Genomic DNA, 17,724 nt, shown 5'->3' with positions numbered 1-17,724 from the left:
TGCAGTTAATGTATTTTTCATTTATTATATGCAAACATCTGAGGTGTAGAATCACAGTGATACAATTGGTTTTCGCACACTCCCGAGTGTGTTTTTGTGTGTGTACATGTATGTAACTATGCTTTCCAAGAGCATCCTTACTGGAAGCACCCTGGACTGGATTCTAGTTTCTCATCCACATTGCATCTCTGATAGTGGCACTCTGCCCGACCCATTAGGCGACCACTTCCCCACTTTTGCCCACCTCCATGCAATTAACTCATACCTACACCTTCACTCAATGTCTAAAAAACTTTAATCCTGGCACATTCTCAAATGCACTAAAAAAATGAACTGTAACCCACTAAAAACCCTTCCCTTAGAAAATGCTGTTAGCTACTTTAACTCAACTTTCCTCAACTTGCTTGACTCCTTTGCCCCTCTGAAAGCAAAATGCATAAGAAGCAATCCTGTACCTTGGCTAACCAAAAATACCTTACTAGCCATGTGATTCCGGGATGAAGCCTGGAAACGCTACTCCAAAAATAAAACTATCACCACCCGTAATTAATTAAAAACACTTTGTAACAAAGTAAAAAAAAAAATTCTGGCATGGTATCTCCTCCCATCTCAACCCTGGCAAAAAAGAAAACCCCTGCCCTGATCCAGATGCCTCTGACTTGGACTTAGCCACCCAATTTAACACTTTCTTTATCCATTCCATAAGTAAACTTACATCATCCTTTACTTCCCATTCAGCTTCCCCACCCTTATTTCCACCTATCCCTCCCTCCCCTAGCATCTCCTGCTCCCAACCTCCTCTTTTCCCTACAGCCACCATAAAAAAACTTCTACTAACATTGAAACCCGGCTCCAATGCCCCTGATGATATACCCTCATATTTCTTAAAAGTTGTTACAGAAGGCATAGCTCTTTCCATCTGCATTCTTATAAATCGATCTATTGCTGAATGTCAAGTTCCCCAGCTCTGGAAAAAGGCCTTTATTATTCCACTCCATAAAGGTGGTAGTGACAATAATATCACAAACGTTCGACCTATCGCTATCTTATCCCCCATTTGTAAACTTCTCAAAAAATGCATCCATCTACAACTTCTGCCTTACCTCATAAACAACCAACTTCTGAGCCCTTCTCAACATGATTTCAGACCCCGCCACAGTACTACCACAGCTCTCCTCTCCTTCCTAGAAACTGTTAATAAGGCCTGTGACACTGGCCACATAGTGTCCACTCTCCTCCATGACCTCTGTAAGGCATTCAACACTATCTCTCATAACCTTCTTTTCACTAAACCCTCCAAACTAAATCTATCCCACTTTATTAACTGCTTTACCAGTTACCTCTCAAAAAGGGAACAGGCAGTCAGATGAAAAACAGCCACCTCCCCTTTTCTCAGTACTCCCACAGGTTTCCCCCAGGGTTCAATTTTAGGCTCCTTTCTATTTAGTATATTCATAAACCATTTCTACCAAGCCATCCCAAATGCCAACCTTGTCCAATATGCAGACGATTCAATAATATTCTGCTCTGCCTTTTCTATACCCACCCTAGTTAAATTAACCCACGATGCCTTCTCCTCCACTGAGCAATGGATGATGGACAACCATCTAGCACTCAATGCTACTAAAACTAAACTCATGATATTTACGGCTTCCAAAACCACCACCCAAGATAAAACCTCAGCCCCAGTCACCAGTCAAAATAATACTCCTTTCGAAACAGTCTCTAATGCTAAACTACTAGGAGTCCTGATCACTGACCAGCTAAAGTTTGATAATCATCTACAAGTAAATATCAAAAAACCCCACAAAAAAATAGGCATGCTTTACTGCCACAACCGTTACATCTCTCTCTCCACGAGGCTCACCGTCGCCAACACTTACAGTGCAGTGAAAAAGTATTTGTCCCCTTCCTGATTTCTTATTTTTTTGCATGTTTGTCAACTTAAATGCTTCAGATCATCAAACAAATTTAAATATTAGACAAAGATAACCCAAGTAAACACAAAATGCAATTTTTAACTGATGATTTTATTTATTAAGGAAAAAAACTATCCAAACCTACATGACCCTATGTGAAAAAGTAATTGCCCCCCTTGTTAAATCATGAAGTAACTGTGGTTAATCACATTTTTGGGAAAGCTGAGTTCAATTTCACTAGCTACACCCAGGCCTGATTACTGCTAGACCTGTTGAATCAAGAGATCACTTAAATAGAACCTGTCAGACAAAGTGAAGTAGGCCAAAAGATCCCAAAAAGGAAAACATCATGCCGCGATCTAAAGAAATTCCAGAACAGATATGAAGCAAAGTAATTGACATCTATCGGTCTGGAAAAGGTTACAAAACCATTTCTAAAGCATTGGGACTCCAACGAACCATGGTGAGAGCCATTATCCACAAATGGAGAAAACATGGAACAGTGGTGAACCTTCCCAGGAGTGGCCAGCCTACAAAAATTACCCCAAGAGTGCAGCGACGACTCATCCAAGAGGTCACAAAATAACCCAGAACAACATCTAAAGAACTGCAGGCCTCACTTGCCTTAGTTAAGGTCAGTGTTCATGACTCAACCATAAGAAAGAGAGTGGGCAAAAGTAGCATGCATGGCAGAGTTCCAAGGCAAAAACCACTGCTGACCAAAAAGAACATAAAGGCTCGTCTCACTTTTTCCATAAAACATCTTGATGATCCCCAAGACATTTGGGAAAATATTCTGTGGACTGACCATACAAAAGTTGAACTTTTTGGGAGGTGTGCGTCCTGTTACATCTGGCATAAAAGTAACACAGCATTTCAGAAAAAGAACATCATGCCAACAGTCAAACATGGTGGTGGTAGTGTGATGGTCTGGGGCTGCTTTGCTGCTTCTGGACCTGGACGGCTTGCTGTGATTGATAGAACCATGAATTCTGCTCTCTACCAAAAAATCCTGAAGGAGAATGTCTAGCCATCAGTTTGTGACCTCAAGCTGAAGCACACTTGGGTTCTGCAGCAGGACAATGATCCAAAACACACCAGCAAGTCCACCTCTGAATGACTTAAAAAACAAAATGAAGGTTTTGGAGTAGGCTAGTCAAAGTCCAGACTTGAATCCAATTGAGATGCTGTGGCATGACCTTAAAAAGACAATTTAGGCTTGGAAACCCTCCAATATGTCTGAATTAAAACAATTCTGCAAAGAGTGGGCCAAATTCCTCAACAGCCATGTGAAAGACTCATTGCTAGTTATTGCAAACGCTTGATTGCAGTTGTTGCTGCTAAGGGTGGCACAACCAGTTATTAGGTTGGGGGCAATTACTTTTTCACATAGGGCCATGTAGGTTTGGATAATTTTTTTCCTTAATAAATAAAATCATCACTTCAAAACTGCATTTTGTGTTTACTTGTGTTATCTTTGCCTAATATTTACATTTGTTTGATGATCTCAAACATTTAATTGCGACAAACATGCAAAAAAAATAAGAAATCAGGAAGGGGGCAAATACTTTTTCATTGCACTGTACCTTATCCCATCCCTCCTATATGGTGCCTCTATCCTTACTAACCTGCAATCCTCCCTCAAGACTAAACTCTCCTCTTGCTATAATAAAATAACAAAATTTGCAACCGGCCATAGATCCACTTCCCATCACTACACTTCCCTACACCAACTGAATTGGCTTGAGCTGTCAAGTTATCTCATCTATATTCAACTTGTCCAAGCACACAGACTTATTTTCACACCCTCTCTCTGTCCCTCTTTTGTCACCACCTTTAAAATGCACCAACCAAATAGACTTTTGAGATCTAATTCCCAAGGTCTAATTGAACTGCATAAACCTGCCCATCCACCAGGCAAACATCTAATGTCCTTCTCTCTAGCACGCCATTGGAATTCCCTCCCACCTCTCATCCGCACCACCAGCAGCCTGTCTTTATTCAAAACCTTACTTCACATACACTTAACTGTACTATGGGAATGCTCTTGCTCCCACCCCACATTATATTCCTGCACTATAGCTATTCCAAGCTATAATTCACAATAGCCTCCCATTTTTTTGTACTCCTAATAAACTCTAGGAATTAGCATAACTCCTAGAATGGTACAATGCATTAGCCTAGAAATTAACTGCATGAATTAGCATAACTGTTAAAAAATGTAGACTGTTTCTGTTATTGCATTGTGCTAATATGTTAAACTGTTAAAAACTTTGACTGTTTGTAAATATTACTCTTATTGCATTGTACTAATATGTGCACTCTACTAATATGTGTTTTTCTGTTTGTTCAATTTTGCTTCATTTGTGCACATTACATTTCTCTTAACAACTTACTCTTGTGTTAAATCTGTAATTTGTAATTTTTCTGGAGCTTTTCTCCCCAGGACTCCATTGAAAATGGACTCTTCATGGCCCAATGGACTATCCTGGCAAACAAACTGCAAATAAATAAATAAATAAATTTGTGTGTGTGAATATAAACATATATATCTATATATATATATATATATATCTATATCTATATATATATATATATATATATATATATATATATATATATATATATATATATACACACACACACACACACAAACACACACACACACGTGGATTTACTCCTAATTCCCAAACAGCCACTTCATCAAATGACAGAACATCCAGAAAAGTTCATTTTACAAACACTGTGATCACCATAATTTAACTCTGGGAAACTAACCACTTGACCACCAACACTTTAAAATGAAACCGAAGCAAATGAAACCCTCCCAAGTGAGGCATTTCACCCCCATGCCCCCCAACTAAATTTACCAAATCCAAGATTGCAATGAAGTGGAGCAAAGTTCACCATGGTGGTCAAGTGGTTAGTTTCCCAGAGTTACATTACGGTGGTCCTGGTGTTTGTAAAATTAACTTTTTGGCAATGTTGTCTTGATGTTCCATCGTTCAATGAAGTGGCCACATTCGGGAATTAGAAGTAGATCCGTATATATATATATATATATATATATATATATATATATATATATATATCTATATCTATGAGAGAGAGAGAGAGCTGTTTAGTGTGTACGTGTGTGTTTATATTATATATGTGTGCATGCATGAGATGCTCTGAACTGTCCCTGATTTTATGTGCATCTGAGTTTAGTCTTCTCCTTGTAAAGTTTGTGGTTTACTTTGCAAATCAGTGAGGACTGCAGTACAGATTGTGTTTCAGAGTTAATAGCCTTCTTAAAATGTGCACTAAAGCAAAGCTTGTTATGTTGTCCCTGATTTTGGTAATTTATTTACAACTATTTTTGGCTTCCTCATTGATTCTTGAGATAAGAGGTTTGACATGTATGCTGTGGATGGTTGCACCCTGTATTTTGATCTCTTACTGAGAAGATAAATGCCTGTAAGTCTAGAAGTATACATTTAATTTTATATATTTCATTTGTATTTGTTTATTGGGGGGGGTGCACTCATCAATATTGACTAATTTCAGGCTCAGCCCAGGTGAAATATAAACCATTTCACAAACAAAACTACAGAAATGTAAGCAATAACAGAACAGTTCAGAGTAATTACCTAAAAAAAACTGCATATATCCATTCTAGTGAACAAGCACAGTGCAGTGTACACTCAGTGTAGTGTACAAAATATACAATAGTTTCTAAAGTGGGTCAATTTTAAGTAAATGCTGAGAGGAGAAGAGACTTGTTATGAAGAAAACCTAGGTGATATTTCCTGTGTTGAAACAGGAGCATTTGGCTTGGTTGAAGAAGACTTTTGTTTTACTCCAGCACCAGCTGAGGCAGAGGTTGTTGTGAAATTTTATGGAGTGCAGATATGCAAAAGGTTATTTGACAAAACAGAAAAACTCCAGCTGTCTGAAACATATCCCTCCTGTGGTCCTGTTGTCCAGTGGGAACGTACAACACCTAGTATAGTAGAACCAGTCATGGACACACAGTTAGTAGGAGGGATGCACAAATGCCTGCTTACCATTGCTGCTGTGGTAGCCAGCAGTAAGCTTGTACCAGCTTCTGCAAATGCTCAGTAAAGAACAAGGTATTGCTGACAAATGGAGTGAGACTGTGTTCCTTGGTAATATCCTCACACCAATAGGAAGGGCTATTCTCATTAGGGCTCATTGGATGCATAGCATTCTTCAGATGTGTTCCAAGTACCTGAGCAGAGTGGAATAGCTCCACGTCATTGCCTACAATTACACATTGTACTGTACTAATCCATGCATGCTTCAAGTGCCTGCACAATGTGTAATAAAGCTTGGCATTGTACTGTTCTTTTCCCATGCATTTGACTTTGTACACTGTACTGTCCGTCCTGTCATGTGACAATGCCTACTGCATCCATCATTGATGTCTTCAGGTCATGCACACCTTTCACTACCGTCTGGCGATATTTTGCCCTACTGGAGATTTGTGTGAGGGAATATTTGTGTCTGTTACTGTCTGAAGTAATTAATGTTTATCACTGTATGTGGATTGGAGGCCAGCACTTGCCAGAGATCAGAATATTGGACAGAAGGTATGTCGCTATAGAACTTGTCAATGTGAATCTGATTTTCCTAATCTTAGCTTGTATACTATTTATTACCACTATGTTTTTTGTCTAATAGATCGCAAATGTTTAGAAACTGGCAAGTACAAAAACCAGAATAGGTAATATCCACTGACTGTTCATTTTGTGATGTTTCTGTGTCATTCAGTGTCAGTGTGTATGTACTCATTCAATTTTAGAGGAAAAAAGGTGCAGGATAGGTTATGATGTAGAGCGTTTTGTATGTTGGGCTTGATTATAGTCCTTGGATGGGGTGTGTTTGCTGACTTGTCATAAGAACAACGTTATAGATTTTAGATTCCAAGTAATCTATAGCAGTATGAATATTCTGTTAATGTTTTGCAGTAACTTTTCCTCACCTCTCATTTTTAAGATATGATTTTTTCTCAAATAAAAAAACAAAGCTTTTTGTCTTTGTTGTACTCTACTGGCCCACCAGATGCGCAGTAGCAAGCACCACCCAAACCCCGCCTAACAGCAAGCAACAGGTTGGTGTCTCACTTTAGTCGTGAATAAACAATGTCATGTGTTTCTCGGCCGCATGAATGTTCATCCGGATAAGGAAGCACATACTGCAGACTTGTTTATTCTCAAGTTTATTTATAATCAAGTGAAGTATTGCAAGTAATGCTTTTTGTAAGTAAACCGGTTCAGCAGTTATCAGATGCAAGCAGTATAAAAATGAGAGGGAGTATGGAGTTGCCTGGATTGCCTGGATATTTTGGATGTAAACTGCTGTAATAAGTTTGATTGACTTTGCCTTTAATGAAATACCATAAGAAACTATAGTAGACAGACAGGTATTGCATTAATGATAACGACTGTGTCTGTATGAGAATTTTAACAGTTATATCTGTAAATATCAAATAATGTAGTATAAAATTGTAATGTGACACATCTACCGAGTTTGCTACTTCAGGGCTAGGGAAGCTTAGCTAACTGAATAGCGCAACATTGTCAGGCGTGGTGGTTACTGCTGGCTAAAGAGGCTGAAAGACCAAAAGTAAAAGAATGCCGGTTTTGAGACAGTGCCTTTTTGAGGGGAAAAAAGCTGTTTAAGTAACACAAAGAAAGCCATAATATTTTTGTTATTTAAAAATGCTATTTTCTGTATAAAGTGCAATATAATTTTTAATGTAATGGAATATAAGTTACACTGGAGAGATGCATATAGCTGTAACAATCATTTCTTTGTAACCATATAATCAGAATCAGAATCACATTTCTTGGCCAAGTATGCACGCATATTAAGGAATTTGACTCCGGTTTCAGTGACTCTCCCAAGTATGAATTACATAAACGACATACATACAACTATTAAGAACAAGACAAAAAAGTAACTATACATATACATATATGTACAAGGTGCAGAGTGCAACTCTGTGCAAGAAATACTGAAATAAACTCTGAAAGAAACCAGTATTAACAATATGTAAATGATACTGCAGAATCCTTGGAGGCTTGGGTAAAAGAGTACTCCAGCGTAATATGCTGAATTAACCGTTTTTAAACTTGATGGCCTGTAGATAAAAACTGTTCTTCTATCTGCTTGTTTTGGTGCATATTAATCTTTAATGCCTGGCTGATGGTAATAGTTCAAAAAGATGGTGGCCTGGTTATGAAGGGTCGGGGGTCTATATTATATGCTCGAAGTTTTAAAACTTCGATGCTCATATGATCAACACCATATGAGTGAAGTTTTAAAGCATCAAACATATAATAAAAACTAAACAAAACAAAAAAAACCTACCTGAACGCTCTGAGCAGGGGGCTTCACTCCCCTGCTACTTAAATATACCAACTCTGAGATCACACTACAGTGAAGTAAAGGGAAATATTCCCTATGGTAATCTCCGTTGAAACCTTCAAGCTTTCAAAAGTTCACTCATATGGTGTCGACCATATGAGACTCGAACTTTTGAAAGTTCGAGCTTCTGATATAGACCCGAAGGGTCGTTGCTGATTTTATCTGCCCTTTTAATGACTCTGAAATAGTACAGGTCCTGTAAGGAGGGCAAACTAGCACCAGTGATATTTTCGACAAACCTGACTATTCAATGTAACCTGTTTTTGTCGTGATTAGACAGAGATCCAAACCACACTGTTATGGATGAGCTGAGAACAGACTCAATGACTGCTGTATAGAACTTAATCAACAGTTCCTGTGAGAGGTTTATCTTGTTCAGCTGTCGCAGAAAGTACATTCGCTGTTGTGCCTTTTTTATAATGGGCCCTACATTGGTCTCCCACTTCAAGATTATAGAGCCAAAAAAACTTGAAGGATTCCACAACTGACAGCAGTATTAGATATAAAGAGAGGTATAATGTTGCAGTACCACTCCTTCTCCGCAGTTTTAAGAGTGTTCAGTTCCAGATTATTCTGAGTACACCAAAGGGCCAGCTGCTCAACCTCCCATCTGTATGCAGACTCTTTGCCATTTCTGATGAGCCTGATGATAGCTGTATAGTCTGTGTATTTAAGTTTGACAGAGGGGTCCTTAGAGGTGCAGTTATTAGTGTAGAGGGAGAATATGTACATATTTGAATTTGTCATTAATTGATGTTACGAGTGCCAAGATTTCTGATTCTTGCTGCTTCAGTGAGATGGTTTGTGTTGTTTCCTATTGCATTTCTTTTGTTGGGGTACCAAACTGAGGAGAGCAGACTATTTATAACTTGTTGCTGAAGAGAATCCAGTTTTTCATTAGCTTTCACTAATTCAGTAAAGGATTTGGTTTCATAAACACTTGCACAAACATGCCAGTCTGGTGTTATCGTTGTTTTTGTAAACCAAAACACATACATGTCAGCTGAAAGGTGACAAAAAGTTTTGTTTGTGACAGGATCAGTAAATAGTGCTAATTTTAATAAACTGCACGCTCAGGACATGTAATGTACATTTGAAAGTGTAGTAGAGTAGGGTTATCGCCTTTTCAAGTGCCAAAAGTGGATCATTTTTACGGTAACGTAGTTTAAAGGAGAAACAATATCCACAGTCGGTGCTGAGGACTGGCATTCATGTTTTGCCAGAATAAAAACTCCTCATTGTAGAATTTGAGTTGTTTTTGTTGCTTCACATAATATTAGGGCACTTTGGGTACAAATTAACTTTTTTATGTAACTGTTAGAGGAACTCAAATGTGCTAATCAACAATCAGTATATGCATGATGTCACTGTTAAATCTGCATGGCATGCCAATCATTCATCATTTGCATACCACGTCATAGGCATTAGGCTTGTCAATCACTCTGGCCATGCCCATTCATGAGCGAAATGGCCAGTGGGCCAGTAGAGTACAACAAAGCCCACTTTTCCCTGCTTAACATCTATAACCATATAACCTCTTACATATAAGCTACACTTAACATTTTTCAATGTATATAATCTTTTAACTCTTTTAAAAACTTTTGTGATCTGGTCCCTTTATTTATTTCTAGTTACCATTCACCATGCATCATGTTTATCATTATATTTGTACATTTGGTCCTTAGCAGCAGCTGTAATTGCTGGTTTTTACAGCCCTAATTTACTGGGAAAAAAAAGTTGAAAGGTTAGCCCTCTAAAGAGTGATCCACCTAACAGTGAACAAAGAAGTGTCAGAAACAAGGAGGTTTTATAGTTATCATGTGATGATGGTAAAACTCACTGCAGACAAACCTGATCATAATTGTACTTTCTCACCGTCTTATTTTCCTTACGAAGTGGTAACACTTGCCCTGGATGTCATGGGGGACTGTTCCCCTAAAACCGACTAACTCTCATATAAAGAAATTCTAAGTGGCACAGTGCTGGAAAAGAAGAGAAAGCAGGTGGTAGGAACCTCATTGATTCGTCTGCAGTGAGTTTGGCCTTGATAAATAGACTTCTGTATATTTTCCCTTGCATGCTTGGTGATAGAGCCTTATGTTGTATTGTAGTGGATAAGAGGAGGAAGGTTAAGCGGGCGTGATTTGTTGCCAGAATAAAATCTTCATTTTGTGTTTGACCTTCATCTGTTCACTTTCTGTCATTTGGCTTCTCATATGTAATCTTTGAATATTGATCTGTTTAAAAGCTGTTTGTCTTTAACAGTTTCATAGTCTTTAGTCGTGTAAAGTTTATGCAGGCTTTCACTGTTTTTATGTTTCCTCTTTCAGATTAACAGACCCCCAGTGAAACTCAGTCTTCTCACATGTCAAGTGAGGCCTAACCTGGAGGAAAGGAAATGCTTTGATCTTATCACACGTAAGTGGATTGATATGAGACTGCTGAGAACTGGGGTGTTTTGGAATATAATACCACAAATATTCTGCCTGGTGCTGTTTAAAACATGCCATTTTAAACCAGATTTTGTGTGTGGGGCAGTGCATTGGTATGTTTATGGCATCTGATGTCTTATCCTAACCTTAAATATTCAGGAGGTTTAGAAGGCTCCACAGAGAGAGAAAGCCAAATGTATATAAGAGAGCATTTGAGTCTCATCAGAATCCATAAACATACCAGTGCACTATACAAACAAACACTGAACCCAACCACCTGTCAGGTAAATTTAATTTCATAGGCGCTGTTAGTTGTTTTACATATAAATGTAAAATGAATGAAGAAAAATTATATGACAACTTGAACTGTGAGGAGCATCTATGGATGGTATTAACTGAGGATTTGTCTCCCCTGGTTTAAATGACAGTGTTTTAAATTAGCATGTGTTTTATGACTGCCATATTTGTGATCCATTATGAAATATGTTTGTATGCTACTGAAAAGCTTTTGCTCATGTGCATGCATGTTTTCATGCATGTCTGTGAATGACTATTTTATATTGTACACATATGCTGGTACATCCGTCAGTTAAATTTAATTTAATAGGCATTGATAAATGCTTTATATACAGATTTAAAATGAATACAGAAAAAAATGACAACTTTGACTGTAAGGAACATCTATGGATACTATTGACTGGGGCACTGCACCGCCACCCCCACCACTGCAGGTATAACAGAAGAATTTCATCTAGGGCCATTGCTGTTCTCCATTTTTTTATAAATGGTATAACATTTGGCTTGCTTAAATTGTATGCAGGTGACGTATGTACCCTCACTTTGACATGTCACTGCTAAACCTTCAATGAAATTTTCCAAAATTATTTGGACACACAAGAACTGGTTAGTTGATAAAAATCATGTCATTAATTGCAACAGCACAACCACAATACTTTTTCGCACTCATCATAAATGTGAAAACAATCTGTTATTTCAGACCCTGGTGGAAATCCCTTTCCAGTACTAACACAGCAGCACTACGTAAGGGTCACATTTGATCGTTACCTCACCTCTGCATAACGAATATGGTTAAATGTTAGTGATCAGTGTGACTTACCTGTCCACCTCAGGAAGCCAAAAAGGTCGTTGTAGTACAGATGTTACTGCTTAAAACTGAATGTTGCCTACTGTTTATTATTTATTTGATATTTGTTAACCGGGTTTGTCCAACTGGGCATAAAGCCCTTTTTCAACAGAGACTCGAGGAGAAAAGCTCCAAAGGTAGTTAATGAACAGTTTAAGTATAACAAATAATCAAATACAGTGTACAGAAATCGTATATTTTTATCAAGAACATAGTCAGAAGTGACATAAGTAACATACTGTATACCAGTGACAATAGTAACATATGGTATATCAGTAGACACAAGAAGTTTCATTCAAATACATAAACAATATGTTACAGATAATGGCATCCTACTGATGCAAAGTATTATAATATACATATTCAGAGTGACAGTAATGAGATAGAAATTAACAATAAGATTATGTGGTTGCATCTTATACAGAGTCAAGCAGTTTCATTACAGCTGTTACAAAGCCTCAAAACAGAGAAAGGTTGGTTATTGGAAGGGAGGGAAAGATATAGGCAGATTGTTTGGTCAGTGCAAGAGCAAGTCCAAGAGTTAAGCAGATTTTCTTGTAATGCTTTTTTAAAACAGTTAAAGTTAGAGATTGATCTTATATGAAGAGGCAGTTTATTCCAAGCACAGGCAACCATGTGATTGTAGAGTTTACCAATGGATTTATTGGGTTGGTAGATATGTAGAAGGTGTTGGTCAGAGCTGCTTAGAGTACGATTTGGAACATAGGGAGTGATGAGAGTAGAGATAGCTGGACAGGAATCAGGTTGGCTTAAGATAGAGTGAGTCAGGTGTAGGTGAGGCAGGAGAAGTTTGTGGTGAAATTCAAGCCACTTTCGTTTTTGTAAGGAAAGGCAGTGATGAGAACGATGTGGTAGATTAGTGGAAAATCAAGCAATTTTATTGTGTGTATGTTCAAGTTTAGAGAAGAGATGAGCTTAAAGGTTCATGAGGATATGGGGCAGCATATAGTAGGGTGAGTAGTAAATAGGCATTTGCTAGATACAATTTAGATTCATGCGTCAGGAAAATTCTATTTCTGTAGAATAGACCTAGTTTTTGGTGAGTCTCTTTGATGTGGTTATGAATGTGTAGGTCAAATTTAAGTTGATTGTCAATAAAAGCCCCTAGTAGTTTTGTGTGGGGTTCTACCTTAATTATAGTGTTTAGAGAGGAGACAGTGAAGGAGGATTTGAGGTGTTGGAGGGATTTGGGGAGGAACAGGAGGAGTTTAGTTTTATTTGGGTTAGTAGGAGTTGGTTGGAAGTTAGCCATTTTTCAACTGAGTGGAAAGATACTTGGGTAAGGGTGAGTAGGTGTGGGCTAGATTGTCAGAGGTGGAAATTGTGGTAGAGTCATAAGCCTATTGTATTAAAGGGGAGTGAAGACAGGATTCATAGAGGTTGTCAGTGAAAATGATGAATAGTAGTGGTCCAAGGATGGAACCTTTATCTCAGAATGCTCGCACTTTTCAGACACCAGTAAGATATTTAGATTTGTTATTCATGGCAACACCACTGTTCAACATGGCAAAAGGCTAATTTCTGCCTGTAACAGGGACCCTAACTGTTTTCAGACATATCTGATGTCATTACACTGATCACACCCTTTTTCATAAAAGCTTTAGATGAAATAAAACTATCACCATGTTTTTGGAGCTCCCTTGCCCAAGAGGTGAGAAAAGCAAATGATTTAAACAAATTCAAATGGAAACTAGCTCAGCATGTTAGGAAGGTATACATTTGCGCCATATTGGCAGAGGGTAAAAGGACTGCTGGAGCAGTATATATACAAAACATCTCTGACTAAATCAGCTGTCTTCTTGCGTCTTTTCAGTAGAAAGGTGTAGAAAATAGAGCTGTGTTGTTACATAGAATGACTTTCATTCTGAAATGTTTCAATTTATTTTTTCTTTCATTTTCCATATATATAATTCAATGCAACTTTATGGTTGCATTCTTTAGTATCGTAATGTGTTGAAGCAATTTATAGAAGTCCAGACGTAATGTATCAGTTAACTCTGCAGAGTCCATTCTTTTTTGAGATGCCATGGTGACCCCCTGTAAGAAGTGCAGAAAAAATGTGAATTTCAAAACATTTTTACTGAGAATTTCACCCCCAAAACACACCATCTTTGATAGTAAATATGCTACTTCAAAAAAAAAAAAAAAAAAACACCTTATACCTCAGAGCATACCACTCAGCCTTTAAGTGCATGAAATCTGGACAAAGACAAAAATAATTAGGGGACAGAGACCCAAAAGTAGGAACAATTTTTTAAGTATAGAGGTCTTGCATTAGAATGCAGGTTTCTGAAGGATATGAAGTCTGAAACTCAAATGTCTGTTATTATTTAGGGACATCAGTCCTCAAAGATTTGCTAGAAGACCACAAATTTTATCAGGGGCAGTCAAAACATAAGATGCAAAAATCTGGGCATTCTGCAAAAATGTGGACAGTTGAGAGATATGCTGTAGAGTAGTACTCCACCGTATCACAACCTTGCATTTAATATTTCTATCCCCTCATGCACACAGAGTTTCAGTTCCACTAGTCAGTGGTTTGCAGTTAGGCCTAGAATGTCAGTAGGCAGTTGTCATCACTGGTCTGCTCTCTGTGCCATCAGAGACTGATAATCTGCACCAGGAATTTCACCAAGACTGCTCAGAATTTTGCTGTTAACCACACTAATGCCAGGTTACGTGAGCTGACAAACTTCATATCTGTGTTATATTAAGACAGCAACATCATCTGAAATGTTTTCTGTCTCATTCAGTCTAATTGGAGACATGTTGATGGGCCAAGCTTGTGATCTTAGAATATCCCACAGAGAATATTAGAAAATTGAGAGTCCATGTTTTCTAAGAGCAAGACAGTAAGGGAGCATAGCACTGTCTTCATCTGAAGTAAAAAAGATTGTTATTAGGTGAAATCAGAACTTTGTCTTACACAGAGAATTGTATATAGGTATAGCAGTTTTTTTCTTTGTTATGAGCAGATATATGAGCATTTTGAGGATAGCCTTACTGCCCCCCCCCCCCCCCCCCCGTGTGTTCATTGTCTGCAGTCCTGCCTTTTTTTCTTGTTGCATTGCTGTGTGTGCGTATGTTGAGTCATGTACACAGTACATATTGTCTTATGTGGATTTTTCTGTCTGTGCACGTTGTACAGACTTGAAGTTTGTCATTAATACTGAGGAGTCATGATCTGTTATTCATATTTGGTACTCACTCTCATGATATATTTGTCACATTGACTTGAGTTTTTTTTTTCCTTTCTTGCTTCAGATAATCGGACGTACCATTTCCAGGCTGAAGATGAGCAAGAATGTCTTGTGTAAGTATAACTTGCATACTTGTACTGTTTTTTAGTGAAATGTTATTGTCATGAGGCTGCTATTGAAACATGCCCTTGTCCTGTCTATACAAACTACATTCTCAGTACATCAGCCTGATGTGGTATCCAAGAATCGGAGTGCTTTTTCAAATGCATCTAATACTGAGCAGCATTTTCAAATAGCAAACACTGCGCAATATGGAAATGTAACAAATTAATTTGTTGGAGGCAGGCAGTTAGCACACTTAGGCAACTGACTTATTAATATGCCATTTGTTTGATTTCCGTTTAATAATTGAAACATAGCTGTGCCTTTCTCCTACAATAATTCCGTTAATTTATAGTTTAGTAATTATTTCTGTATTTTCAGTTACAGAAAGTCTGTGAAAACCATCTTTTTGTTGAGGTTAAGTTTCATCTACTAGGAGTAAACAGTAATTTGCTTTCTTGCCAAAATGGGGAATAGAAGAAAAACAAATACAGTAAAAAAGACTATTTTAGCAAGACTTTTTCCCGGTTAGGGGTCACCACAGTGGAACTCTGGTCCGCTAATGATTGGCAGTGGATTTTTACGGTGCCAAGTGGCCAGCCCGACTCCCAACCTTCAAAGAAGGCACACCCATTCACGAATGCACCTACCTGCATATCTTTAAACATCACTCAACTGCAGGGAGGACATGCAGATTCAGAGAACAAAATCAAAAATGCCGTTGTTTCCTTTGAAGGGTATGGTTTTAGCTCTTATATCCCTGGAAAAGTTGATTTGGTTGGGAGTAACACTAAGCTCCATCTTCTGTCAAGGCTGCTGCTTTAAATCTGCTGTTTCCAAAAGACCTTTCAGCTCGTGTTACACTGGTGTCTGAGTCTGCCAGAAGACTTTTTGCTCAGCAGAATTACTTTGTTAAAAAAAAGTTTTTTTTGTCTTGCAAAGAGAGGTATTCTGTATATCGTGTTTACTCTATTAAGTTAGAAAAGGTTTTTCCTCCTGATAAAGAAGGATTTTCGGTAACTACTTAAGTTGGTCAGTTTGCATGTGATCCTTTCTTACCTTTTCTATGTGTGTGAATTCATTCATGTTCATTTTATGGTTTGGTTGTATGGTTTACTAGGTCAGTGCATCGTGACCATGTGAAGAGCAGAACTCAGTCCCAGCACTGGTTTATCAAGCAATTAAGAGAGACTTGCAGCTTTTTACCAGCCTTTGAAGAGCTGTTCTTTTCCATGACATTTGAACTTCGCAATTGACAGTTTTATTTCAGTGGTTATTTCCTAATCATTATTAAGCATGTGGTGCTGCGGTAGCGTTGTCGCCTCACAGTAAGACGCTGTCCGGTTCGATTCTCAGCTAGATCGTCTTCTGCGTGGAGACATGCGTGAATGGGCATACCAACTGCCAATCATTAGCGGACCGGAGTTCCGCTATGGCAACCCCTAACCGGGAAAAGCCGAAAGACACAAACAAATAAAAGTGAGTGAGATGCAAATGGAACTCCTTGCTTTTTTTTAATTTCTCTGTGTCTTTTGGGTTTCTAATACCATGTTGGGAATGGACCCCATTTCTAAGTTAAAGTAGGATTAAAGTTCATGAAATAAGTATTGTCAATCTTTGATGTTAGCCAAAAGTGCTCTTCACAGCACCCACAATGTGCCACGTAATGACTCCTCCTGCAATTCATACAGAGTTACATGTTTTGGTAACATATCTAGATATGTTTGTAGATTCCTTTTTATAAAACCCATTGCTCATACTGCTACTGGGACTGTCTGAGTATCTTTCTTCCACATTGCTCTCATTTCTGCTTGTAAGTCCTGATATTTTGTAATTGTGTCTCTCTGTGTGCAGGACACTGAAGTCACTGGGTATGGCGGTTTCAATGATCAATGCTACTTTTGTTTTCTTTTCTTGGACCACTATATCCAATTTTCTAGCATCTATCTTTTGACTTGCTGGTAATGGATGATCCCATGTGATGCAGACTTCATCATTTTCTGTGATGCTTTGTGGCTCATGTTTCCAGTGTTTTTCAGCCACTTCAGTACCATAATGTTTGCACAATCCCGAGTGCAACAGTCTTGCCACATTATTATGCCTTTTAGTATATAGTCCTTCTGCCATTAGTCTACTACAACCAGCAACGAGGTGTACAGCTGTTTCCAATTCTGTTTTACAAAACCTACATTTGTCTGTTTCTCCCACATATTCAATGGACTTTGTAAACCAACGTGTACGTAACCCAGTATCTTGTGCCAGTATTAATCTTTCATTTGTTGGTTTGAATTTGCCTCTCCTTAACCATTTCTGTGTTCATTCCTGAATAACATGAGGTTCTTCCAGAAGTTTTCTATACTTACAACTATATTTATACATTTTCCGCATTTCTTGCCTTCTCATCTGGTCCTTTACCTTATATTTTTTATTTTGTTTTTTAGCACATTCAGTAGCTGCCTGATTTTTGTCTA

At 38.1% G+C, this 17,724-nt stretch overlaps 1 protein-coding gene across 2 annotated transcripts in view; it reads left to right on the top strand.

The window, feature by feature from the left end:
- LOC122792230 (arf-GAP with SH3 domain, ANK repeat and PH domain-containing protein 3-like) overlaps positions 1 to 17,724 on the top strand; it is a 1,314,966-nt gene that overhangs the window by 1,021,937 nt on the left and 275,305 nt on the right. For both annotated transcript variants that reach the window (XM_044059977.1, XM_044059976.1), the window contains exons 12-13: positions 10,685 to 10,772; positions 15,216 to 15,264. In XM_044059977.1, coding sequence (XP_043915912.1) covers positions 10,685 to 10,772; positions 15,216 to 15,264 — 137 coding nt within the window. The remainder of the gene's footprint in view (positions 1 to 10,684; positions 10,773 to 15,215; positions 15,265 to 17,724) is intronic.

This window comes from Protopterus annectens, chromosome 1.part2 (assembly GCF_019279795.1).
Source record: "Protopterus annectens isolate FY-2018-M chromosome 1.part2, PAN1.0, whole genome shotgun sequence".
NCBI lineage: Eukaryota > Metazoa > Chordata > Ceratodontiformes > Protopteridae > Protopterus > Protopterus annectens.
This window is presented reverse-complemented; position numbering and strand designations above follow the sequence as displayed.